We start from the raw sequence: 26985 nt of genomic DNA on the forward strand, positions 1-26985 counted from the left end.
TAAAATCATTAACTTGGAATGTCTGCTTTTTGTGATTAGCAGTAATCTTTTGATGTTTGACTACATGGTTGTTTTGGGGTTTTTTTTCAGCAAAAACTCTTATATATCCAGGCTCCTCCCTTACCTCTTTGGGGCAGTTCCTGAGAGCTATCTGCGAGGCTGTCTTCTGGGCTACAGTCCTCAGTCCTCAATAAGGTCCTGAGATAAAGCATAACTCGCAACTTTTAGGTTGTGCATTTTTCTTCAGTCATCTTTTTCAAAACCAGCCTCCAGAACCTCACCTTGAAAACCCTGCATGATCTGGCCCTGCCTTCCCCTCCTCCTCCTGCCTCACTCTTGGATTCTAAGCCACATGGGCCTTCTTCCAGTTCCTTAAGAGAGCCAGCTTTGCTTATCCTTGAATTTGCAAGGATGGAGCTCTGCATCTGCAAAGCAGAATCCGGGGAGTGAATGTGAGCTAGCAGGGCATTGAATAATGGGAGGAGTAGGTTGAGCTGATTTCCAAAAACTGATCAAAGTTGGGGGATGTGGCTAAAGCAGTGCTTAGGGGAAATCTGTAGCTCTAAATGCGTATAGATCAGAAAAGTTGAAAATCAAGTACCTAAGATTTCATATCAGGAATCTGGAAAAGTAACAGCAAATTGAACCTGAGAAAGTGGAAGGAAGGAAATTATAAAGATAAGAGCAGAAACTGGTAAATTGGAAAACAAACATACAACAGAGAAAATCAATAAAGTCAAAAATTGGTTCTTTGAACAGATTAATAACCTATTAGTAATTTCTGTTTTTTCCTCTTAATAAATTAAGAGAAAAAATATAGAATACCAATATCAGGACTGAAAAGGGAGTGCTATTACGAATCCTACAGACATTAAAAGGTTAATAAGACTTTTTTAAACATATGACTTTATTTTCAATGAAGCCCAAACATCAGTCATTTACTCATTCTACTGCTTCTGTGTTCATATGGATCCTCTATATCCATGAGGACAGCAGAACTCAGGAATTTTGCTAATGCCTCCTTCACTCATGAAAATAGAAAAGCACAGTACTTTTTTAAAGCTGGGGCTCAAGTGAAATCAATTGTTTAAAATGTAATGGTTTGAAATGGAATTGAACACAGTAGAATAGAACAGGATAAAATAGCATAGGGTGGAATGGTATAGCATGGTGGAATGGAATAGAATAGAATAGAAGTCAGATTTGTGCCAGGCACTGGGCCTAATTATTGTAGTAGATATTCATTAACTGAACAAATATTATTGAACATCTGCTAGTTGTTTGGGATTCAGTGGGGAACAAAACAGAAATCTCTACTCTTACGAAGCTGATATTCTAATCAGGGAGACAGATATTAGCATGTGAAAAAGGCTTTGAGGCTCACACTGGTCAGAATGGCCATCATCAAAAAATCCACAAACAATAAATGATGGAGAGGATGTGGAGAAAAGGGAACCCTCCTACACTGTTGGTGGGAATGTAAATTGGTACAGCTACTATGGAGAACAGTATGGAGGTTCCTTAAAAAACTAAAAATAGAGCTACCATATGACCTAGCAATCCCACTCTTGGACATATTCCTGGAGAAAACCATAATTCAAAAAGATACATGCACCCCAATGTTCACTGCAGCACTATTTACAATAGCCAGGACATGGAAGCAACCTAAGTGTCCATCAACAGATGAATGGATAAAGAAGTGTGGTACATGTATACAATGGAATATTACTCAGCCATAAAATGGAACAAAATTGTGCCATTTGCAGAGACATGGATGGACCTAGAGACTGTCATACAGAGTGAAGTAAGTCACAAAGAGAAAAACAAATATCATATAATATCGTTTATATGTGGAATCTAGAAAAATGGTACAGCTGAACTTACTTGCAAAGCAGAAATAGAGACACAGATGTAGAGAACAAACGTATGGATACCAAGGGGGAAAGGGAGGGTGGAATGAACTGGGAGATTGGGATTGACATATATACACTACTATGTATAAAATAGATAACTAATGAGAACCTACTGTATAGCACAGCGAACTCTATTCAGTGCTCTGTGGTGACCTAAATGGGAAGGAAATCCAAAAAGGAAGGGATATATGTGTATATATAGCTGATTGACTTTGCTGTACAGCAGAAACTAATACAACATTGTAAAGCAACTATACTCCAATAAAAATTAATTTAAAAAAAGGGGCCTGAGGGCTAAAGGTACAAGGATGGCCCTTATGAGGAACAGGCAAAAGGACAATGTGGCTTGGAGTTCAAGAGCAATGGATGAGGCCATAGAGATTGGGGGTCGTGGTAGAGAGTCTGGAATTTTAACAAGATGACCACGACATCATCATCATCATCATCATTGTTAACCCTTACAGCACTTGCTATGTCAGGCATTGTCCTAAGCCCCCTCCTTTTTTTTGGTCACCCCCCTCACAACCCCCCCCACCAGCCTGTGGGATCTTAGTTCCCCGACCAGGGATCGAACCTGGGTCCCTGGAAGTGAAAGCGCTGAATCCTAACCACTGGACCACCAGGGAATTTCCCCCAACTCTTTTTTTTAAATTGTTCACAACAGTCCTATAAAACACATATAAAATCATGCCCACTTTCCAGAAGGGGAAACCAAGGCACAGAGAGTAAAATGTCAGTCTGGCTCCAGAATCTTTTATTTTAACCACTATACTCTGCAATTTATGGTGCACAGGCATCTTATAATCCTGTAGCAGATGAAATGTAAATATACAAATTACTAAAGAATGCGAATCAAGAGAAAGATCTGGTGGGAGGTGTGCTGAAGGCAGGAATGAGGGGTGGGGCGGTGTGCCCTCCCACTGGGTGTCAAGGTTGATCTGTAGGCACACATGCCCAGAAACATTTATTGCATCTGAGATGCTCCCTTCTTGTCCTGTGCTCTGTTATCTTAACTGTAGAGTGAGAAAGGAGGGGATTGGGTTAAATTGGCCAATAAAGGGCTTGTACTCATGGGGTTGGGCCTCCTCTGTGTCTTATCATTTCTTACAAAAGAGATCAATTCCAGCTCAGGGAAAACAAGGGAGAGTTTGGTTTTGGTCTCCACTCCCCTATCTTCACCTCTATCCCTCTGGAAAGAGGAAAAGAACAAGAAAACAGTGGAGAGTGGTCGTGGCAGACACATGGACTCTTGTGAATCCACACATGAGCAATAAGTACTGAAGATTCCTCCCAGGACTTTCCCCTTGAAACGGGGGTAGAAGGAAGTATAGTCACAGAGGAGGTGAGAGGAGGCGGGGAGAAGGAAACACAGGAAACACGGGTGTGACCAGTGGTAGTGTGGTCTCTTCTCTTTTTTTTTTCTTTTTTTTAGTCATGGAGGGACAACAGTCAGGCCCCTTCCCTGTGTCTTATCCATAAACTTGACCACATTGTGATGATAGTAAAGAGCATCAAAGACACCTCTATGTTTTACTCTCAGATCCTGGGCATGGAGGTGATGACTTTCAAGGCAATCACTTCCCCAAATGCCAAATTGCAGGTGGGGTAAAACTTGATTATACTATTTTAAAAAGTAACTTAGGGGCTTCCCTGGTGGCGCAGTGGTTGAGAATCTGCCTGCTAATGCAGGAGACACGGGTTCGAGCCCTGGTCTGGGAAGATCCCACATGCCACGGAGCAGCTGGGCCCGTGAGCCACAACTACTGAGCCTGCGCGTCTGGAGCCTGTGCCCCGCAACGGGAGGGGCCTCGATAGTGAAAGGCCCGCGCACCGCGATGAAGAGCGGTCCCCGCACCGCGATGAAGAGTGGCCCCCACTTGCCGCAACTAGAGAAAGCCCTCGCACGAACCGAAGACCCAGCACAGCCAAAAATAAATAAAAATAAAAAAAGTAGCTATAAAAAAAAAAAAAAAAAAAAAAAAAAAAAAAAAGCATGCATACTAATTTTAAAAAAAAAAAAAAAAAAAAAAAAAAAAAAAAAAGTAACTTAGGGCTTCCCTGGTGGCGCAGTGGTTGAGAATCTGCCTGCCAATGCAGGGGACACGGGTTCGAGCCGTGGCCCGGGAAGATCCCACGTGCTGCGGAGCAACCGGGCCCGTGAGCCACAACTACTGAGCCTGCGTGTCTGGAGCCTGTGCCCCGCAACAAGAGAGGCCGCGATAGTGAGAGGCCCGCGCACAGCAATGAAGAGTGGCCCCCACTCGCCGCAACTAGAGAAAGCCCTCGCACAGAAACGAAGACCCAACACAGCCAAAAATAAATAAATAAATTTATTTTTTTAAACCAAAACACACACACACACACACACACACACACACACACACACAAGATCTGTGAGAAAAATTTAAAGGATCAATGGAGGAGATTCCAAACTCTGAATAGTAGGACTTCCAGAGAGAGAATGGAGAAAAAGGAAGGGAAGAAATTACCATAGAATAATGTAAGAGAACTTTCCAGTCTTTATATGGAAAGGGTTAACTGAGTATCCGGCACACTGACACCTAGATATGTTCCTATGAAATTACAGAACATCAAAATAAAAACAAATCTCCTAGAAGCTTTCAGAGAGGTTAAAAAGAAAAGTAGTTCAACTACAAAGGAAAAGGAAATAGGCAGATTTCAGATTTCCCAAGAGTCAGAGACCAGAAGACAACTGAAGAACAACTTCAAGATTCTGAGGGAAAACATTTCAACCTAGAATTCTGTGACCAAACTATTAATCAAGGTGAGTGTAGAAGGAAACATTCTTAGACATAAAAAGACGCAGAAACTTTGCCTACTTGCTTTGAAAATTACTTGAGAATATGCTATATCAAAATGAGTGATTAATCCAGGAATAAGAAAGACATCAAAGTCAGGACACTGTGGATCCCAAGAGGAAGATCCAGAAAGCTACCTAGAAAACAATCAGTCCAGTTTGGATCAGGAGAAGGGAAGGTCTCAAGAAAAACAGCTTCAAGGTAAAAAGGAGGTTTCCAGAGATTGACTACAATCCTTGAGAATTTGGAACAACTTCAAAAGTGGGAGATGCACAGACACTGAATGTGTCTTAAATTGAAAGGGCCCATGGAATGGCAAACAGGGTAAAAAATGTAAAACTAACACGGAATGCTATGCATAAAAACAGAATTATGCAATATCAGACTGGATATATACATAGCAAGATGGACAGCTCTTAAAAAGATCATGCTGAATGAAAAATGAAGAAGCCAAATCAGGTCTATAGCATGGTACCATTTATAACATACACACATAAAAAAAATACACCTTTTACAATAACTTATGAAAAACCAAAGGATGAACATCAAACACATTAAAATCATTGCCCAGGGTGGTAACAGGAATGAAGAATGGAGATAAAAAGATTAAACATACAAATAAAACTAGAGAAGGGTCTTGCGTGGCCCAATAATGATAGTGAGGCATATGAAGCCTCAACCGCCGTTATTTGGACACACTTGAGTGAAATTTCAGTACATCTAGGATCAAGAAAAGTCCTAAGAGCTGCAGTAGTGGAGGGTGGATTCATCATCTATCAAAGGAATGAAAAACAGATTAACATCAGACTTCTTATCAGCAATACCAGATTCAGGAAGACAACGAAGCCACATATTTAAAAGGCTGTGAGGGGACTTCCCTGGTGGTCCAGCAGTTAAGACTCTGTGCTCCCAATGCAGAGGGCCTGGGTTTGATCCCTGGTCAAGGAACTAGATCCCACATGCATGCCGCAACTAAGAGCCTGCATGCCACAACTGAAAAAAAAGATCCTGCACGCTGCAGCTAAGACCTGGCACAGCCAAATAAATAAATATTTTTTTCTAAAAATCTTATATGTTCTGGTATAATGTTATAAGTCATAATCCTAGTTATTACCTTAAAATGTATATCTCAGAAATAACTAATTTTCTTGTCAACTGCATTATTATGAACTTTCATCAAATTTTTAACTGTGGTCATTTTTAAGTCTTTTGTCATTTACAGACAGTTCTGTGTGTACTATGATGCTTTTGCAAATATGTTCCTATAAAAGGGTTTCATCTTTAAGAAATTCATGGAAAAGACTCTGACAAGTACAGGTTTCTGGTAACTGACTGTACTGCTGAACTGAATGAATAAGCATTTTCAGAACTCTAATGAAAAACTGATGAACTCATAAAAGTGCTAACAAAAGATCAAGATGAAAAAAAAATTAATTACATGGGACTGAGTGAACTGATGAGGATGAGTATAATTTTTGTGACTTTCTGTCTGAATTAAAAAAAAAAATCCAACAAGGACTCAGAGGCAAAGAATATACAAATCAATTTTCACTGCAAAGTAAAGGAGCTGTTACAGTGGAGGATTACTGGACTGAATGTCAATATTATGACATAGTATGAGTGTGTTTCATGTTTGGTAATTGCAATCATTGTTGCTTTTGTTGTGGTCATCCATGTACAATGCTTGGTGTCAGTCTATTTATCTCTTGTAAAAATAAAATACAGTGTGTGTGTGTGTTTGTGAAAAAAAAATAAAAATAAAAAAACAGGGACTTCCCTAGTGGCGCAGTGGTTAAGAATCCGCCTACCAATGCAGGCAACATGGGTTCGATCCCTGGTCCGGGAAGATCCCACGTGCTGCGAAGCAACTAAGCCCGTGCACCACAACTACTGAGCCTGCACTCTAGAGCCCGTGAGCCACAACTACTGAGCCCGAGTGCTGCAACTACTGAAGCCTGCGTGCTGCAACTACTGTGTGTGCCTAGAGCCTGCGCACCGCATAGAAGAGTAGCCCCCGCTCACCACAACTAGAGAAAGCCCCAGCACAGCAATGAAGACCCAAAATAAATAAATAAAATAAATACATTTATTTAAAAAGTAAAAAATTAAAAAACTTTTAAAATAAAAAATAAAAGGCTGCAGGAAAATAACCTACAACCTCAAATTCTATACTCAGCCGAACTATCATTCAAGTGAAATAAAGTCATTTTCTGATAGAATGGATGTAGTATCCATCATGGTGAGATGAAAGGAACATAAAAATGATTTTTTTTAAAATGGCAGAAGTTGAGAGGCTCAGGAGAGGGAGGCAGGATGAAGAGGATAGTCGGGCCAATGAGATACTATGTTCGTCCATCAAAACATAAAGACGAAAGTGGGTTATTTTAAAATTGTAAAGGAAACAAAAGAGGAGCTAAAACCAATGACAGAATTCTGTTGGGAGGGGTAGTAATGTGGATGAGCTAAATTCTCATTTATCTTAGCGTGAAAAGGATAGAAAATGTCTGAAGTTGCCAAATCAAGACATAGTGGCACATCAGTTAGGGATTGTTTGGAGGCACGTGGGAGAAAATTTAACTACCAGTGGGTTAAATAAAATAGAGTTTTCTTTTTCTCTCATTCAACAATCAGTCCAGAGGTAGGCAGGCAGGGCTCAGGCAGTGGCTGGAAGGAGGAAGTGAGTGGGCAAAAAGCATCAGCTTAGTGGGGTGGGGAGGTTCCCAGAAGCACTGCTCACAGCCTCTACTGACATCTCATTGTCTGGTCTTACATGGTCACCCAGCAAGGAATGCTGGGAAATGCAGGTTTTTAAAGCTGGGTGTACAATAAACCCCACTGAAACTTGGGTTGTGTTTAAAAGAAAAGGGGAGAAATGTATATTAAGTAGACAGATTGCAGTCTCTGCCATGGGTAGTATAAACATATTATTTGGAGGTATGGAAATAATTTCCAGAAGAAACACATACACACGTTGAAAGCAGTTGCCTCTAGGGAATGAGACAAGCGTGGGACAATGGGCTGCTGTTTTTCATCAAAAACCTTGTTCTACTTTTTATTTTTTAACCTTGTTGGGGTAGGTAGGGGGCTTTGCCTCACACTCATCTTGGAGGTTTAGTTCCAGGTTGTTTTCTCTCACCAAATAGGGAGACCGGAAAGCATTGTGTTTTGGAGACCAGAAATTTAACCTCCATGAGGCGGGAAAGGAATTTGAACCCAAAGCCGCTCACCCAGTTCCTGGCTCCCTGGATATATGCTTGATCACAGCCTTCGGAGGAAATGGTCCAGCACCTTGCGGTGAGTCAGACTTCCATCCTCTTTTGAGAAAGCTGCTGCAGATGCAGTGAAAACAGAAGCATGATTCAAACTTCAGACATAACAGGTTTCATAACATCCAGATAAGATCTATGCACAATTGTTTATTCACTATTTTTATTGACATCATTTTTCCCTGTAAACAACTGTATTTTATTTTTTTTTTAATAAACTTATTTTATTTATTTAGTTTTGGCTGTGTTGGGTCTTCGTTGCAGCGTGTGGGCTTCTCATTGCGGTGGCTTCTCTTGTTGCAGAGCACAGGCTCTAGGTATGCGGGCTTCAGTAGTTGCAGCATGTGGGCTCAGTAGTTGTGGCTCGCGGACTCTAGAGCGCAGGCTCAGTAGTTGTGGCACACAGGCTTAGTGGGATCTTCCCAGACCAGGGATCGAACCCATGTCCCCCGCATTGGCAGGCAGATTCTCAACCACTGCGACACCAGGGAAGCCCACAAATGTATTTTAAAAGAAAACTTTACGTCACCCTTGTGAAAAAAATTATACCTAAACTCTATTTATATAAATACATTTATGTAAAAAGACAATGTTCAACCAAGTAAATGAAAACCCATTATATCTTGGCATAAAGGGGAGGTAACTGTAAAAAACAAACAGCTATAAAAGCATCACAATGTCATTAGATTATAGCCACTTCCATTGCCCCCACTCTCTGGGCCTGACAAATTTAGATTTGGCAAGTGGTTAAGGACTTCACATCCACCAGAGACTTTCTTCTTTGTATAATCAGAGGATTGAAAGAGGATTGAAGAGGGAATAATTTCTGACTCCTGTTATTTAATTTAGTGTCCTTGTAATACTTAAAATGATTTCATTTGAAGGGGTCATTGGTTCTCCTTTTGGGGAACACAGATTGAGGTATTAAATACACTTCATGCAAACTGACCTGGACTCCTTTGGAAAATATCAGTGAAAAAGTCTGGTTTGGAAGGAAAGTGGGTAAAGCATCGGGATTAAGGGTACGGACTTTGGCCCAGACTTGCCTGGGTTTGAATTCTGACTCTGCCACTTACTAGATAACACTAGGTACATTATCATCCCCATTTGACAGATGAGGAAACTGAGGTACAGAGCAGTTAGGTACTCTGCTTGAGGTCATACAGCTAGTAAGTAGCTGGAGCAGGGTGAGGGAGGGGAGAATGGTAGGAGATGAAGTGAGAAAGATACAGGGGTCTTCTAGGCCACTGAAAAGAATGAAATTTGGTCCCACACATGGACTGTGACGAATGACTTTTGTTCTCTCCTCCCATTTCAGGCTTGTGATGTCCCCATTGAGGAGGGCCCAGTCCCCAGAATGGGGGCAAAAGGGGGCAAAAGTATGTCCACCTACTTCCAAGACCCTGACGGAAACCTGATTGAGGTGTCCAACTACATCTCCTTGTGATGAAGGCTAGCTCTCTGCCATCTTGTCCCCTGCTATGTCGCCCTCTCCCTTCCTTCCTGCAAACCCTCGCCCAGGCCCAGAAACCTCTAAGGACTGAGGACTTAGGCACTTCACACATCCTGCTGGAGGATCTGAGGCAGGTTTGGGACCAACATGTCTGAGTGTCCTCCATCCAAGCTGCCCCAATAAATTAATAACTTTCAATTAATATGAGCTCTTCATTAATTACTGTTTCAGCTTTATGTATGGGTGTTTGTCTAGGACTTGAGGTCTCTGAGCTGTTTGGGGGTCAGTGACCAGGGTACGACATCGCTGAGGACCAAATTTAGGGTCATCGCCTTCGGATTCAAGGCCCCTGACAGATTTCTCCTTGTCAGTGAGCCCATCCTTCTTCATCCTTTTTGATTCACCTCACTCCTTCCAAGTGCTGCCTGCTGTTTCCTCCACCACACTGGCTTGACTGAACCCCAAGATCTCTGTGATTACCATGGGGCCTTCACAGCCCAGATGATACTGCCTTGTCCTGGAGTGCCTTACTTGGTCTCATCCCCAGGGAATGTGGCACTTTCTACCTTTGGATCTGGTACGTTCAGACTCATCTCAACTGAGGCTCAGCTCCTGACAGAGTAGACAGATGGGACAAGAACAAATTTCCTCTGTTTCTGTCCCCTTCCCCCACCATTCACTCAGTCAGTCAACCAATAAACATACATTGAGCACCTACTGTGTGCTTGGCCCTGTTCCAGGCATTGGAGACACAGTGTTGAACAGAAGAGATAAGCACATCTATGTTCGTGGAGCTGCCATTCTAGTGGGAGAGACAGAAAAGAAATAATATTAAGTAAGGAAAATGTCAAGTGTGTTAGAGGATAAGTGCTTTGGAGAAAAAGAAAATATGGAAAAGTGGTGACACAGATAAAAATCACTGGGGCAGTTTCCAATGTGTAATGGGATGGTCAGGGGAAACCTCACTAAGGAGACATTTGAGCACAGACCTGAAGAGATGAGGGAGGGAGCCGCGCCAATAGCTGGAGGAAGAGCCTACCAGGCAGAGAGCACAGCCAGTACAAAGGCCCTGAGGCATGAAGGGGCCTGGCGTGTGTGTGTGTGAGGAACAGCGAGGAGGAGGAGGCCGTGCAGTGGAGCAGAGTGAGTGAGGGGGAACCGCAGGAGGTGAGGTGGGAGAGGTGGAGGCACAGATCGTGTGAGGCCTCACGGGCCATGCAGAGGACTCTGGCTTTTACCTCGAATGACAGGGGAGCCGCAGGAGGGTCTTGAGCAGAGGAGGGCCATGATCTGACTTAGGATTTAACAGGCTTCCTCTGGCTGCTGCGAGGAAAACAGACTGCAGGGTTGAGGGTGGAAGCCGGGGGACCCTGAGGAGGAGGCCACTGCAGTGGTCTAGGTGAGCGATGCTGGTGCTGGCAGGGGAAGTGATAAAAAAAAATGGTTAGATTCTGGAGATACTCTGAAGACGGAGACTGGATGAGTTCACCAAGAGAGAAAATGTCAACTAGAGAAGAGGCCCAGGGACATTTAGAGTTCGGAATCCAGAGGAGGAACCAGCAAATGAGGTAGGAAAAGAGGAAAGGGGAGAGTACGGTCCCCGAGCAAGTAAGAGATGGATGAAGGAGTACATATGAGGATCTCCCGGAGGTGAGGGAGCCCCTAGTCCTGTGGGCTCTGGTCTCTAAACAGTCTCCAGGTGGTAATTCAGCCATGCCCTATGAGTAAACTCCCAGGGAGCCCCCAAAATGTTGGGAATAGAGGATGGTTAAGGATATGAGTTTCAGCACACGAAAGGCTTTGCCAAAAGCTGTAGCAGGTTTCTTGCCTATTTTTACAAAACAGCTTGCCTTGGACCCAGATGTTATATGTCTAGAGATAGATGATTTATGGAAGGAAGGAAGGAAAGAATGGAAGGGAGGAAAGAAGGAAGGAAGGGCAGCAAATGGGTGGATAAATGAATAGGTAGGTGGATGGATGGATGGATAGATGGTTGGGTAGGTGGATGGATGGATAGACTGGTATCCCCTGCCCCAGGAAAAAACTCTTCCACGTGTGTGTGAACAGAGAGAGGCATATGAGTTTGTAAGTTACAGGTTTGCTGTAATAAGAAAAAGACTGAAAACAACCCAGATGTCCATCAGCAGATGAATGGTTAACCAAACTATAGTATATCGATTCCATGGACTATTACTTGGCAATAAAAGGGAAGGAACTTATGAGGCCATCATTACTTCATACCAAAACCAAAGACATAATTAGAAAAGACAATTATAGACCAATATCTCTTTTGAATATAGATGCAAAAATCTTCAACAAAATATTAGTAAATAGAATTCAGTAACATATAAAAGGATTATACACCATGACCAAGTAGGATTTAGACAAGAATAGTCCAAATGCCATGGGCTTGGACCAAGCTCTGGAGCCCCAGAAGATGCCAGGAGGGAGGGAACCAGTCAGGGAAGGCTTCCGGGAAGAGAGAGGAAGAAAGGCCGTTGGGGCTGAGTCTCAAATGGAGGCCTGATGGAAAGGATGCTTGGCCCAAACACCCACCCCCACCCCTGCCCCCGCCCTCGTCGGTGTCCCCCAAAGCCTGGCCTGGCCCTGCCGATTCCCTTATCTGCCCACTCCCAGCTGCCTCCCTGCTGGCTGAACTGCCGCCACAGGCTTCTGGGCCTATGCCCCCTCCACAGGGATGGGGGAGGGAATGGGGTGAGGCCTGGCCTCAGAGCCACAGGGTTTTGGCCCTTGATGGAGGCAGAGCCCTGAGGCCCCCACTCCCCACCCTTTACTTCCCTTCCTGAGCCCTTTCTCTGCTCCAGTTATGAAGAAATGGACTGTAGGTCCAGCAGCCAAACCCTTGTCTGAGACATGCCTCCAGCCTGCCCTTCCCAAGGGGGGGCAGCTTTCCCTACCTCATCCCAACATTGCAACTGCTATTTCTAGTAATAGTAACAATGAGGAGAGTTACCACTACAGAGCTCACCATTTATGGCGTGCGGGCAGGCCCTGTGTTGAGTGGCCTTTCAACAACATTTGAGGTGGATTCTATGATTATACCCATTTTCCAGGCAAAGAAACTAAGGCTCAGAGGGTGGCCTCCCCAGGAATCACGCAGCAAATCAGTCAGAGCTGAGACAAGAAGCCAGGGCCTTAGACGAACATTATTTCTCTGCACCTACTCCCAGTCTAGAAGATGGGGGCAATTATATGCACTTATACCACAAGGACCTGGTGAGAATAGGATAAAATTATGCATGGAGAGCATTTAGCACAGTGCCTGAGGTGGCAGGGCAAAATAATGCTGCTGTTGTTGTTATATTAATGCTAGGAAAAGTATTAGTATCAGAATTATTATTATTATTACCATTAGAGTTGTCGATAGAATTAAAATGAATAATAATTATTAGTTCTAGAATTAGTATTAATATTCATAAAGTACTCGTGTTAGATTACAGTTAGTATTATTATTACTGTCACTATTAAAATTAGCATTAGTGCTCATATCAATATTAGAACATTAGTAATTAGAATTAGTACTGGTATTGGTGTCAGCATATTATTAGCATTAGTACTAGAATTAGTAGTAGTGCTGATAAAAAAGGGCCAAATACTATCCTTCGTATACAGTAGGTACTCAATGAATAAATAAGAATACTTAATATTTATTGAGATTTCAGAATCAAATGAGTTAAAATCACTTAATGGATTAAATCTCATTTAGTCACCCTAATCACCCTATGGAGTAGCCGCTATTATTACCCCATCTCTTCAGATGAGGAACTGAGGTCCAGAGAGGACGGTAACTCACCCAAGGCCACACGCCAGTCGGTGATAAGGGCAGCCTATAAATGAGGGTGGGCTGGCTCCAGAGTGGATGTCCTGAAACCATCGCCACTTGAGTCAGAGGAGTCTTTGTCCTTGTTCTTACTGACGAGGGCTTGGCACAGAGTGGGGCACAGGGCAGGAGCTCAATAAATGGCCTTGCTCTCTTTCCTCCTCAAATCTCCCAGTTTGCATATGAGGACACTGCGGCCCAGAGAGGTGAGATGAGGATGGTAAACTCCCTCTGGGGTGGGCCAGTGAGTGAGCAGACCCTACTGACCCAGGGCTCCATCCTTGCCCTCTGCCCTTGGTGGGTCTCAGTCTCCTCATCTACAGAACGGGTGGTCAGGGGAGCTCCCTGTCCCATGGAGTCCCAGGGCCATTGACTGGTTAGTCTTACCCACTGTCCTACAGGGACCCAAGTTGGACACCTACTGCATACATGTGTGTTCAATGATTTTACATGGGGAAAGTGCCCAGAACAGGCCAGGCACAGGTCTGTGCCAGCAACGAGACACTGGTCCTTGTCACCGTTGTTACTATTTGGGGGAGGTAGGACAGGGCAAGAAGGTGGGGACTGAGGCGCAGGGCCCAGTGACTCTCTGGAGTTCCCTCTCAGCAAGTTGAGGGCAGAGCCACAGGCCACATGGGTCCACATCAATCCACACCCCCTCCCACCCCACCCTGGCACCACCTGCCCAGGGCATACCCCAGGCTGCTGCCTGGAGTCTCATGGACTTCCTCTCAGACGCTCTGTTTCTGAATCTCTGTCTCTGTCCCCCTCTCTACATCATCTTTTTCTCCCTTCTCAGTTTCTCCACCTGTATCCTTGGCCTCTGTCACTTTCAGGCTTTATCTTTCCCCTTCTGTCCATCTCTACCTGTCTCCCACTCTCTTTGCCCCTCTTTCTATCTGTCCTTAACTGTCTCCGGCTCTCTCTGTGCATCTCTCACCCCTCTCTGTCTCTCATTCCTTTCTGTGCCCTCTGTCTCCTCCCAGCTCTAGATCTCTTTCTGTTTATCTGCATCTCCCCATTCCCATCTCTCTGTCTCTCTGCCTCTCTCCCTTCTCTATCCCTTCAATCCTCCTTCCCTTCCCCCACCCTATCCTACTCAAGGGCCCACAGAGGAACCAGCCCCAAGTCCCACCTGTTTCCCGCCTCCAAAGCCGCATGGCGGGCAAGAAGTTGAGGGCAAGGAGTTGAGGCCGCTGTCCCTGGGTGTCCCCCACCGAGCCCCGCCCCCCATCCCAAGACAGCCTGTTACCACCGCGGAGCCAACAGCCACACTGGCCTCCATCTGATAAGACTTATCTGCTGCCCCAGGGCAGGCCGGAGCTGGCGTAAGCCCCAAGTGGGGCGCTGAGTGAATGTGCCTCTGCCTCCCTCCAGTCCTGGCCTGGTCCCCAGGGTGGGCCTGGGTCCTGAAGATGTCCCACGGACATCTTGATTCAAATTCCCACCAAACCTCTTTGAGCCTCATTCTTGTCACCTGCAAAATGGGTACAGTCACATACCTCCTCTCCCTTTGGCCAGGAGGACACATACATAAGGGCCCAGCCCACACCTGGCAGCACACAGTAGGGGCTTTACAAACACTCACTGAAAAGCCCAGAGGGGTCATGAAACCACATCTGCTATTTTCATTTTATCTTGGCTTCAGCCCATTTTGTTTGGCTGGACACTGAAATCCACAGAAGCCCAAGTCAAACAGGGTCCAAGAATCCATGGGGTGGGCAGGTGGGGTGGAGGAAGGCCCCCACTGCCCAAGAGGTGCCCCACAGGAGGGGGGCCCGCCCCCTCCCCTGGCCCGCCCCACCCACTGGGGCACCAGCCACTCCCTGGGGAGGAGGGAGGAGGGAGAGGGGAGGGAGGGAGGGAAGGAGGAAGGGAGCCTCAAAGGCCAAGGCCAGCCAGGACACCCCCTGGGATCACACTGAGCTCGCCACATCCCCAAAGCAGCTGAACCCTCCGCACCAACCAGCCCAGGTCAGTCTCAGCCCTTCAAGAGCCCCCAGCAAGGCAAAGCCCGGGCCTGCTGCCCCTTACTTCAAGGCTATTCCCCCAGCTTGCTCTAGGCTCCCCAACCCACCACTGGTCCCCAAAGTGTCTACCACCCCTGAATCCCCTGACAGCTCCTCCAGACCACCTCTGTCTTTCCAACCCCCATCTCTACCCCAAATCTACTCCCCAAACCCCACCTCTCTCTGCCCTGACTCCCATCCACTCCTTCCAAGATATCTATGCTCCCCCGATCCCTTAACTCTGCCCACCATACCCCACCTCTGCCCCCTGAAACATGCTTTCATCCTGCCAAATCCTACCTCTGCCCCAAATCTGACTTTCACTCACCCAAACTTGTCTCTGTCTCTGAATTCTCCACAAAGGCTCACTCTTGTCCCCCCCATACCTATTTCTGCTCCCCAAGCCCTTGTCTACTCCACAACATCCTTGTCTCTGCCCCCAATCCTCTCTCTGACCCCCCAAACCTGTCTCTGGCCTGCCAAACCCTAGCTCCATGCTCTTACCACCATCTCCACCTCTCAAACCCCATATTTGTTCCCTGTGACTTCTCTCTGATGCCCTAAAACCATCTCTGCCCCAACCCTTTGTCACTCCAAACACCAAGTCTACCCCCCCAAAATCTGTTCTGTCACATGAATCCTCATGTCTGCCTTCCCTAAACCCCATCTTAGCCCCCAAATATTTTTGTGTCTCCCCAGGTGTCCTCTCTGGCCCCAAATCTTTCTGTACTCCAATCCTATCTCTGTTCTCAAACTCCTCCTGTGCTTCCATAAGCCATCTCTAATCATCAGACACATTTCTGCCTGCCTGTCCAAACTCCACCTCCGCTCCAGCAAAACCCCTGGACCCTCAGACTTTTCCATGACTCTTGGAATCCACCCCGACCCCTAAACTACATCTCCAACTTCTCAACTTTCTCTCTCTCAAACTTTGCCTCTGATCCCCAACCCTGTCTCTGCTTTCCCAACTTATTTCTGATCCCAAAATGGGACCTTTCAAGCAGACCTTTCTCTGCTCCACAAACCCATATCTGCTTACCCCAAACTCCATAGCTGTTCTCCAAACCTCTGACTCCTCAACCCCGTACCTAATCCTCAAACTCCACCTCAAACTCTCCCAAGAGTCATCTGCCCCCATATCCCAGCTCTGCTCCCTTCAGTCCCGAGGGACCCTCCCTTGAGGGCTGGGATAGGGACGTTACCTGGGGTGAGGGGCTGGGCGGAGGGAGAGTTGAGGGTGCCGGCCTGCTGCCTGCTGCCCGTTGGGGCAGCACTTACTCTAGTGGGGCAGCTGATAAGGAGCTTTCATATCCCCCAGCCTCGAGATAAACTTTATCTCTGTCCGGAGAGTGATAACTAGGGGTGGGGGGGGGCTGGGCCCCTGCCATGGGAGGGGTGGGCAGTCCTGGACCTGTCAAGGTACAAGGTGCAGGGACGGGGGGCAGTGGGGCTGGAGGGAGATTGGGGGTGGTGGTGAGGTGAGAATGAGGGGATAAAGGAAGAGTGGTGATAGAGACAAAAAGAGCAAGAGACAAACAGAGACAGAGAGAAGGGAGGAAAAAACAAAGAGAGATGGAGAGAGAGAGAAAAGAAGCAAAAGACAGAGACATGAAGAGAAAGAAGAAAAACAGAGACTCAAAGAAAGAGTAAGAGAGACAGAGAGACAAGAAAGAGGGGGAGACCCAGGAACAGAAAAGGAGAGCGAGACAGGAACTCAGAGAGAGATACAGATAGAATCATGGTGAGACAGAGAGGAAAGAGATGGATGAGGAGATGAGGAGGCAAGACACTCTCCCTAGGGAGAAACAGCAGGTGCCCTGGGCCCTAGAGGAGGTTGGTGGTGGGCACACTGACAGGCCCATCTCTAGCCCAGCACGACCCCTAACCCCGGGCCCAACTCTTAGCCTGTCTATACAATGGGTCACATAAGCGGGGGAAGATGGTCTTCTCTATATTCGTCACTCCACCCTACAGACAGGGAGACCAAGGCCTTCAGATTCACTGGGCAAGTCAGGGGCAGGGGTAGGTTTCTCGGCTCTTCATCTGGGGCTGTGTGCAAGAGGGTGTGTTCATGGGTATGGGAATAGTCAGACAGACATGGAAATAAGGCCAGAGGACCCAGAGACAGAAACTAAGGAAGAGACAAACAAGCAGAAAGAAACAGAGTGGGAGAGATGTACAGACATTCAGAGAGATGAATGGAGAGGGAAAAAGAGAAACAGAAAAAGATTCAGAGAGCAAAGAAAGAGAGAGAGAAACAAGGAGATAAAAAGAGAGATAAAGAAGGAGAGAGACAATCAGACAGAGACATGGGAGGACAGAGAAAGGGAGGGGGAAAACATTAGACATTTATAAAAGCACAGAAAGAGAGAGCAAGATGTATCATGGGAGCATAGAAAAATGGGAGGGAAATACAGAGAGCCAGACTTGAGAAGAAACAGGGTCAGGGAAAAAGAGACACAGGGAGACAGAGATACACACAGGGAAGGACAGAGGCAAAGGGGCAGAGAGACCAAGCTGCCTTCTCCTAAGTCCTAGCTCGAGCCCTGTCACCACCTCCTAACCGGCAGATAGGGAAACTGAGGCCTGAGGATGGTGGGGACTGAAGGAACTTGAAAGCAGAACTATGGCAGACCTCCCCAGGGGACAGGGTATGGGTAGAGGGAAAACCTCCCACCTGTCCCCCTCCTCAGAGGAAGCCAGTGGCCTTGGGGTGATTTCAAAAGTTGGGCGGGGATGGCAGAGATAAGCAGTGGGGGTACTGACCCCCCCATGGAGCAGGGAGGAACTGAGGGGCCCTCCGTCTGCAGACCCAACGGAGGTGGGGGAGGGGAGAGTCAAGCCGGAAACCATGGGGTTTCTGAGAAAGTCAGAAGGCAAGATGCAACAGATAGGGATGAAGTTGGGGAGCACAGGAGGGTGAACCCCAAGGTCCAGGGGGGTGACCAAGGAGTTCAAGGGACTCTGGTTCCACACCCCAGCCCACCCCACCTCGATTCTTTTAGAGGCGGAGGGGAGAAAGTGTGGGGGCAGAGGGAGAAGAGGAAGTGGAGGAGGAGGAGGAGAGGAGAAAATGAGGAGAGGGAGAAAGAGATGAGCAGAAAGGGAGGGAGAGGAGAAGGATGAAGACAAAAGATGGGAGGGGAGGGAAAGGGAGGAGAAGGAGGAGTGGAGCCGATATAGAAAGGGGAAGGGGGAGGTGGCTGAGCAAAGGGGAGGTGGAGAAGGAGGAGGAGGAGGAAGAGATGAAGGGAGAGAAGGGGACCAGGGAGAAGAGGAGGAGGGGGAGAGGAAGAGGGGAAGAAGAGAGAAGAGGGAGGGAGGCAGGAGTAGAAAGAGAAGGAAGAAGGGGAAGAGGAGAAAGAAGGGCAGCTGAGAGGAGGGAGGAGGAAGAGACGGGGGAGGGAGGAGGGCGAGGAGAAGAAAGGGAAGGGGAGGAAGAGGAGGGTGTGGAAGAGGGAGAGGAGGAGAGGAAAGATAAATGAGGAAGAAGGGGAAAGGAGCAGGATGGGGAGTGAGAGGATGGAGTGGAAGATAAGGGAGAGATGAGGGAGGGGAGAGAGGAAGAGGAGGGGGAGAGGAGGCAAGAGGAGGGTACTAGGGAGATGGAAAGGGGGGATAAGAGGATTGAGGGGATGGAGTGGGAAGAGGGAGAAAGGAGGGAAGAAGGGGTGGAGAGGGGAGAGGAGGGCTTCTGTGTCTGAAGACCCCTCCTGTGCTCACAGGTCAAACCCCAGAGGCCCCATGGAGTTCCCTGGCCTCGGGGCCCTGGGGACCTCCGAGCCCCTGTCCCAGTTTATGGATCCTGCCTTGGTGTCCTCACCACCAGAATCGGGGGTCTTCTTCCCCTCTGGGCCTGAGGGCTTGGATACAGCAGCCTCCTCCACCGCCCCCAGCACTGCCACGGCTGCAGCTGCTGCACTGGCCTACTACAGGGATGCTGAGGCCTACAGACACTCCCCAGGTACCTAACTTCTTTGGGTAGCTGTCTTGGCACTGGTTCCGTGATATTGGGGTTGCCATGGAGACCCTTAGCTAAGGCAGAATCCTACTAAGAAGTCATCCTGAAAATGGCCGGAAGCCTTCACGTGGCTGTGCTGACCCCTAGTTAAGTCCAGACCTGGGAATGCCAATGCTCCCCAGCCTGCCATCTTGGGATAGCCATACTGGGAAGCAATGTTGGAAGTAGGTGGTGGCCCGAGTTGCCAACTGATCTATGGGCTCCAAATCCCAACAAGTCATCCTCAAAGCCCACCTGGAAATGGCTGGAGGTTATTTCAGTTGCCAGAGTGACCAGTGGGGCTCAGGACCCAGGAGTCACCCAATGGCCAGTAGCTATTCTGGTCACCTGTAGAAAGGTTGGAAACTTGGCCACCATGTTGGGGCTCTTGGGCATCATTAGACCCTGAAAGCAAGATGACTTTAGACTGATTGCTCCTCTTCTTTCCTCCTCCTTTTCCATACCCCCCAATAGTCTTTCAGGTGTACCCACTGCTCAACTGCATGGAAGGCATCCCAGGGAACTCACCATATGCTGGCTGGGCCTATGGCAAGACCGGGCTCTACCCTGCCTCGACTGCGTGCCCCACCCGCGAGGACTCCCCTCCCCAGGCCCCAGAAGATCTGGATGGGAAAGGCGGCGGCAGCTTCCTGGAGACCTTAAAGACAGAGCGGCTGAGTCCAGACCTCTTGACACTGGGGCCTGCACTGCCTTCATCAATTCCGGTCCCCAGCAGTGCCTATGGGGGCCCTGACTTTTCCAGTACCTTCTTTTCTCCCACTGGGAGCCCCCTCAATCCAGCAGCCTATTCCTCCCCCAAGCTTCGTGGAACTCTGCCCCTAACCCCCTGTGGTGAGGTTCTCAAAAAGGGACTGGGAGGTGGGGGTTGGGGGGGCGGGGGTGTCCAGGGCGAAGCTGGACTGAGCCTGGCTCCCTCTTCCCCTCCGTCTACCCCACCAGAGGCCAGAGAGTGTGTGAACTGCGGAGCAACGGCCACCCCGCTGTGGCGGCGGGACAGGACGGGCCACTACCTGTGCAACGCCTGTGGCCTCTATCACAAGATGAATGGGCAGAACAGGCCCCTCATCCGGCCCAAGAAGCGCCTGGTAAGACCCAGGCCTGCCTCCACCGCTGTGCTCACCCTGTGCAGGGATCCCAGTCCACATGCTCTACAAGAACCCACATCCCCCACCCCTTCCCCATCCACACAGGAAGCCAGCTTTGTACGGGGCCACCTATCCTCAACCTATCCTCACGGTCTGCAAGCAGGAACCCCATCCTCTCCCTGCACTGCAGTTTTCATCCTCGGCTTCACACTGGGATCACCTTGGGGCACTTCGAAACCACTAGGGCCTGGGGCCCTCCCCACATGTGCTGGTTTAATTGGTCTGGGATGCCGCCTGGGCATCAGGACCGTTTCTAACCCCCAAGTGATTCCAGTGGATGGCCAAAGTTGGGTACTACTGGTGTATTCCCCCATATAGTACCCAAAACCCCTACCCCGGCCAGGAAGTCCTGTCCTCACCCACACAGAACCCCCAGCCCTCGCCCTGTCGGAAACCCTGCCTTAACCTGACCCTCACCTCTTTCAGTCCTCCACCCACCAGTGTGTTCATCCTCACATTCTCTCTCCCCCAGATTGTCAGCAAACGGGCAGGTACCCAGTGCACCAACTGCCAGACAACCACCACCACACTGTGGCGGAGAAATGCCAGTGGCGACCCTGTGTGCAATGCCTGCGGCCTCTACTACAAGCTACACCAGGTGCCCCGGGGCCCCTCGGAGCCTCCCTCCTCTCCTCCCGCTTCCCTTCCTTCTCCGTTTGTTACTCTCCTCTCTCTTCCTCCATTCCCCCCTCCACCTTCCCCACCCCTCCCTCCTCCACTCCTTCATCGCCTTTCTTCCTCCTGCTCCCTCCTCCTTCTTCCTCCCTTGGCCATCAGCTAACTTCCACTCCCCCGTCCTAGACCAGGGGCAGCTCCGATTAGCCTGAAAGGCTTTCCCAAGCTCAGGGCCTCACAACCTCGGGATTCTTGAGAACGATACCTGTGCCACACCAGGGGCGCACTCCCTAGTCCTTGAACCAATTCCCTATTCTTAAGAAGTGGGGTGGAGAGAGCATCCCTGGAGGAGACATAGAGGCAAGATGTGGAGTTGGGAAACACCCATGGCCTCCCTCTTGGCAGGTGAACCGACCACTGACCATGCGGAAGGATGGTATCCAGACTCGAAACCGCAAGGCATCTGGAAAAGGAAAAAAGAAACGGGGATCGAGTCTAGGAGGTACAGGAGCAGCTGAAGGGCCAGCTGGCAGCTTCATGGTGGTGGCTGGGGGCAGCAGTAGTGGGAATTGTGGGGAGGTGGCCTCAGGCTTGACATTGGGCCCGCCTGGTACTGCCCACCTCTACCAAGGCCTGGGCCCCGTGGTGCTGTCAGGGCCTGTTAGCCACCTCATGCCTTTCCCAGGGCCCCTGTTGGGCTCACCCACAGGCTCCTTCCCCACAGGTCCCATGCCTCCCACCACCACCACCACTGTGGTGGCCCCACTCAGCTCATGAGGGCACAGAGCATGGCCTCAGGGCAGGGGTTGGTGTCCCTCCCCTCTTGTAGCCAGATGTCTGTCCAACCCAACCCTCTGGGCCCCAGACAAGCCTTGGCGTGGACATTCAAAGCTTTTGTAAAATAAAACCACCAGAGTCCTGAAATTGAATGTGTGAGTCTGTGTGGGACTAAATAAAGAACAGTGGTGGGGGGTTGTGTATCAGTGTCCATGATTCTTTGGTGACAGTGTGTGGCTGCCGTGTGTGACCATGTGAGATGGCACGCGACGCTTCACGATTGTAACAGAATATGTGACACCGCGTGTGACAGCGTCCAGGTTGTATGAGACAGCACGTGCAGCCACACGTCATGGTGAGAGCCGGTGTGCAGCGGGCAGTGGGGATGAGGCTGTATGAGACGATGTGCGTGACTCCAGACGCCTGCAAGAGGCCGGGCACGGGTGACTGTGTGAGAGGACGTGGAGGTGTGCCTGCGACAGCGTGTGCTGAGGAAACACGTGGGGTTGTGCACCACTCGGGGTGACCTTTGAGACAGCATGACAGCATATGCACTGGGCACAGAAGTGGATCCATACACATTTTGGAACATTGAACAAGAACTACTGTGTGACAGTGTGTGAGGCATATCAGTGTGACCATGAGGGTCTGCGTGTCAGGATGTCTCTGTGGGTCTGGTGATGACAGTATTTCTGTGCAAGTCTGTGTGTGTGTGAGCATATTGTGTGGCGTGGGCCATGTCAGTGTCTCTAAGTGGCTGACAATGGGAGCAGCCCTGCGTACACTTATTTATGGAAGTGTCAACATGTATAGTTTCAGTCGGTGTAAGCTAGGGACCCTCTTCCAAGGGACATTAGACATGCTGAGGACAGGAAAGGGAGGAAGGGGTGGGGCAGGAATGGTAGCTGTCAAGAAGGTCAGAAGGCCAGTATGGGACCATGAGGTTGTCCATAGGCCTTCCTGTCACTCATCTCTTATCTCTTTCAGCCCAGCTCAGCCTGCAGCCCTGTGGGAAATGGTAGAGAACGAGAGGGGTAGATTAGGAGGACAAAATAGCCTCTGGGGGCGATATTTAGACCCTGGAGGTCGGGGAGCTCCCCACAGTACCATCTCCCTCCCCAACGCACCTACTCACCTGGGTGAACTGCTCCCCCCAGGGTGGAATCTGTACTTCCATTTAACAAACCCTTACACAGAAACAGTCACCCAGTCAGGTGACATCCTAAGCCAGACAGGTTAAGTGGCTCGCCCGAGGCCACACAGCTGATGGCACAGGGTTAGCCGGGCTCCGTGGCTCAGGTTTCCCAACGGCTCCTAACAGCAAGCAGCGCCTTTAATTGAGTGCTCACTGTGAGTCGGCAATGGCTGAGAGGCTTCAGTTGTTTTAGTTCATGAATACCTGAAAAAAAAAAAAAAGACTGAGGGAAGTACACTCATGCTCCTTTTACTAATGAAAAACTGAGGCTCAGAACTTGCCCTGATCACGCTGAGTTTAAGGAGTGGACTTTAGATGGGCGACCCTCCCCCACCAAAGTGAGCCTTGCTCACACTTAACTGGGCTGCTTCTCTTTGCAGCTTCTCCCCCCTGAAGCCCCAGAGGTGGGGACTGCGGGCCCTCACATCCTGGACACTGTATGGGTGAGAAGCTGTCCTCAACAGAACAGCACCCTTTCAGCAAGTCACCACACTAGCCCACTCGAGAATCACAGTAGTCCACGCTCCTTACAGGAGCGTGCCCTGGCCCTGTAAAAGCCTCCTGCCGGGCTGCCCCACGGAACCCCAGCCCTCTTACCCTGGAGGAGCCCCTGTCTTCGTCTCACGAAACGTTTCTGACGTCTCAGAAACCCCTCTCACAGCACTTCCCTGGTGGTCCAGTGGCTAAGACTTCACACTATCAGTGCAGGGGGCCCGGGTTCGATCTCTGGTCAGGGAACTAGATCCCACATGCATGCTGCAACTAAGAGTTCGCATGCCACAACTAAAGAGCCTGCATGCCGCAACTAAGGAGCCCACCTGCCGCAACTAAGACCCGGCGCAACCAAATAAAATAAATACATAAATAAATATTTAAAAAAAAGAAACCCCTCTCAGAACCTGTGTGGAAATGTGCCTGGCCCCGCCTTGTTCAGGAACCCCAGTCCTCACTCCCTATAAGAACGGCTGCCCTAGCCTGGTACAGGAATCTGGTTCTGGAACTCTAAGGGAACCCTTTCTCTAATTATCAACAGGAAACCCATCCTGAGTCCAGACAGGAACACCAGCCCTCACCTTGCACAGGAGTAACCCCAGTCCTCCCATATGGCACAGGAACCTCTGCCTTACTCTGGTTAGGAATCTCTGAGCTCACACTGTAAGGAAGTCCCTGTACCACCCCTAACAGAAATGCCTGTCCTGACCCTTTCCCCAAGCCTCAATCTCTTTATAGGAATCCTGTCTTGACCTTGGACAGGACACCTCTGTCCTCACACTGTACTGGAGCCGTGCCCTCCAGGTAGCATTTTTAAAATACTTCGCTCACAAGAAAATCTAGTGAGTACAGAAAATCTAGACTGAGTGTAGAAGCCCTTGCCTCCACGGTTGACAACGACTCCCTCCCGACGTCACTCTGCACAACAATCCTGATCTCGTGACCCACCCCGTAGAGTACAGAGTACGCAGGAACCCATGGTCTAACTCTCAACATGAACCTCAGTCTTGAACTTACACAGAAAACCCTTTCCTGACCCTGTGTCAGGGACGCCTGTCCTGACCCTCTACTTTAAGCCCGTATCTCATCCGATACAGGCACCTATGGCCTCACCTGGCACAGGACTCCCTTCCCAGACAGTGTACAGGGCTTCTCATCCTCATCCTGTGTTAGCTCCATGGCCCTGACCCTCTACAGGAAGCCTTGAATACAACTGTACTGGAACTTCTGACCAGACTCTCTGCAGAAAACCTTTTCTTGACTCTCAACAGAAATCCTTAACTTGACTCATTTATAGGAAACTCTGACCTGATCCTTTATAGCAACTCCTAACCGTCCCCTCTGGAAATACTCTCCTGACCCTGCACAGGAAGCCCTGTGACTCTCTATGACAGCCCCTGCCCTGGGCTTGTCCCAGAAGCCCCACACTCGCCCTGCATAGGAGCTACCGTCCTGAGCCAACAGTAGAAACACTAATCTGAATCTCTGAAGGTGACAGTGTCCTACCTCTGCACAGGACCTCTGTCCTGACCCTGCGTGGGACCACCCTCTGAGTCCCATCAGGAACTTGTGTCCTGAGCTGGTACAGAAAACCCCACTCTCACCCTCAACAGGAACCTCTGACTTGAGAGACATCCAAGAAATGAACCAGCATAAAAACACCTGTACTGCATAGAAACCTCTGCTCTGACCTTGTTAAACAATCCAGAATCTGAATGACCATGATCACCTGTCCCGAGCCTGTACAAGAACCCCAGGCCTAACCCCTAATAGGATCACCTGATCTGCGTCTCTGGGAACCTAGCTCTGATCCCATGCAGAAATACCTGGCCTGAGTATGTTGTGATCCTCTGGCCTAACCCTCTACAGAAAACCACCCTTCTGGCCTCTAAAGGAACAGCTAATCTTAATCTGCACGAGAAAAAAATGCCTTCACATTCTTCCCTCTCACTCTACAATGTCTCCAACCTTCATATTTTTCTACAAACCTGCCTTACCAGATAGTAGAATCATTCTCCTGACCCCAGACAAGAGACACTAACTTGACCCTATAGAGAAACCCCTACACCTACACAAGAACCCCTGTGCTGATACTTTAAAGAGAATTCTCTATAGCAGTGCTGTCCTAAAGAAATACAATTTGAGTCACATGTGTAATTTAAAATTTTCATGTAGCTGCATTAAAAAGCAAAAAAACCCCACAAAAAACAGGTGAAGTTAATTTTAATGATATATTTTACTTTACCCAATATAGTTAAATACAGTTGACCCTTTAACAACGAGAGGGTGGTTATGGGTGCTGACACCCCTAGGCAGTAGAAAAATCCGTGTATAACTTTATAGTCATCCCTCCATATCCTCGGTTCCTCCATATCTGCAGTTTCACATCTATGGATTCAACCAACCTCAGGTCATGTAGTACTGTAGTATTTATTGCAAAAAAGCTGCATATAAGTGGACCCACTCAATTCAAACCCATGTTGTTCAAGGATCAATGGTATTTCATTTCAATATGCAATCAATATAAAAGTTATTGACATATTTAATTTTTTATACTAATTTTTTTGGAAATCCAGTGTGTATTCTACACTTACAGCACACCTCAAGTTGGACTAGTCACATTTCAAGAGCTCAGCAGCCCCACGTGGCTAGTGGCTACCACATTGGACAGCATAGCTCTGTGAAGTCTATAGAATCCTGTAGCAGGCACTGCTATGGGCTCTTCAAACCTGTCCCTTTTCTTCCTAAGCTCACACACTTTTCCAACTTCCCTTACAGTTAGATGTGGACATGTGACAGAGCTCTGACCCATGGAGTGTGGGCATGACATATCACACTTCCAGGCCTGGCCCATAAAAGTCTCTCACACAATCCCCCACTTTCTCTTTCCCCATCTACCAGCTGAATAGTGGGAACTCCAAGGGCTCAGAGGAGAGCAGAACTGCAAAATGGAAGTTGCCTGGGTCCATGAATGACCAGTAATAAATATTCACAGTGGATTTTGTATGAGTAAGAAACATGTATTGGGGCTTCCCTGCTGGCGCAGTGGTTAAGAATCTGCCTGCCAATGCAGGGGACATGGGTTCGAGCCCTGGTCCGGGAAGATCCCACATGCCGCGAAGCAACTAAGCCCATGTGCCACAACTACTGAGCCTGTGCTCTAGAGCCTGTGAGCCACAACTACTGAGCCTGAGTGCCACAACTACTGAAGCCCGCGCGCCTAGAGCCCGTGCTCCACAACAAGAGAAACCACTGCAATGAGAAGCCCGCGCACCACAACGAAGAGTAGCCCCTGCTTGACACAACTAGAGAAAGCCTGTGCGCAGCAATGAAGACCCAATGCAGCCAAAAATAAAATAAATAAATTTATTAAAAAAAAAAAAGAAACGTATTTGTGAAGCCCGAGATTCTGGGTTTTACAGCAGCTAACATAATTTAC

General features: G+C 48.4%; 2 protein-coding genes across 2 annotated transcripts in view; both read left to right on the forward strand.

The window, feature by feature from the left end:
- GLOD5 (glyoxalase domain containing 5) overlaps positions 1-9653 on the forward strand; it is a 27736-nt gene extending 18083 nt beyond the window's left edge. Inside the window, 4 exon segments of the mRNA XM_082446713.1 lie at positions 3346-3483; positions 7876-7994; positions 7996-8026; positions 9317-9653. Coding sequence (XP_082302839.1) covers positions 3346-3483; positions 7876-7994; positions 7996-8026; positions 9317-9445 — 417 coding nt within the window. The 3' untranslated portion in view covers positions 9446-9653.
- A 9251-nt stretch (positions 9654-18904) lies between these two features.
- Positions 18905-26967, forward strand: GATA1 (GATA binding protein 1). The gene is made up of 5 exons (XM_082446707.1): positions 18905-19265; positions 19776-20153; positions 20262-20407; positions 20940-21065; positions 21488-26967. Exons 1-5 carry the CDS (start codon positions 19046-19048, stop codon positions 21857-21859), a joined length of 1242 nt encoding a protein of 413 aa, XP_082302833.1. The 5' UTR covers positions 18905-19045; the 3' UTR covers positions 21860-26967.
- The last annotated feature ends 18 nt before the right edge of the window (positions 26968-26985 follow it).

The sequence above is a fragment of the Balaenoptera physalus genome (assembly GCF_965194825.1).
Source record: "Balaenoptera physalus genome assembly, chromosome: X".
Classification (NCBI taxonomy): Eukaryota; Metazoa; Chordata; class Mammalia; order Artiodactyla; family Balaenopteridae; genus Balaenoptera; species Balaenoptera physalus.

Excerpts from the sequence above, each read along its gene's own strand:
- GATA1 (XM_082446707.1), top strand. The coding sequence starts at position 19,046 with ATGGAGTTCCCTGGCCTCGGGGCCCTGGGGACCTCCGAGCCCCTGTCC. Across the intron at positions 20,154-20,261 it reads TCTGCCCCTAACCCCCTGTG|AGGCCAGAGAGTGTGTGAAC; the intron begins GTGAGGTTCTCA and ends CTACCCCACCAG. Across the intron at positions 20,408-20,939 it reads TCCGGCCCAAGAAGCGCCTG|ATTGTCAGCAAACGGGCAGG; the intron begins GTAAGACCCAGG and ends TCTCTCCCCCAG.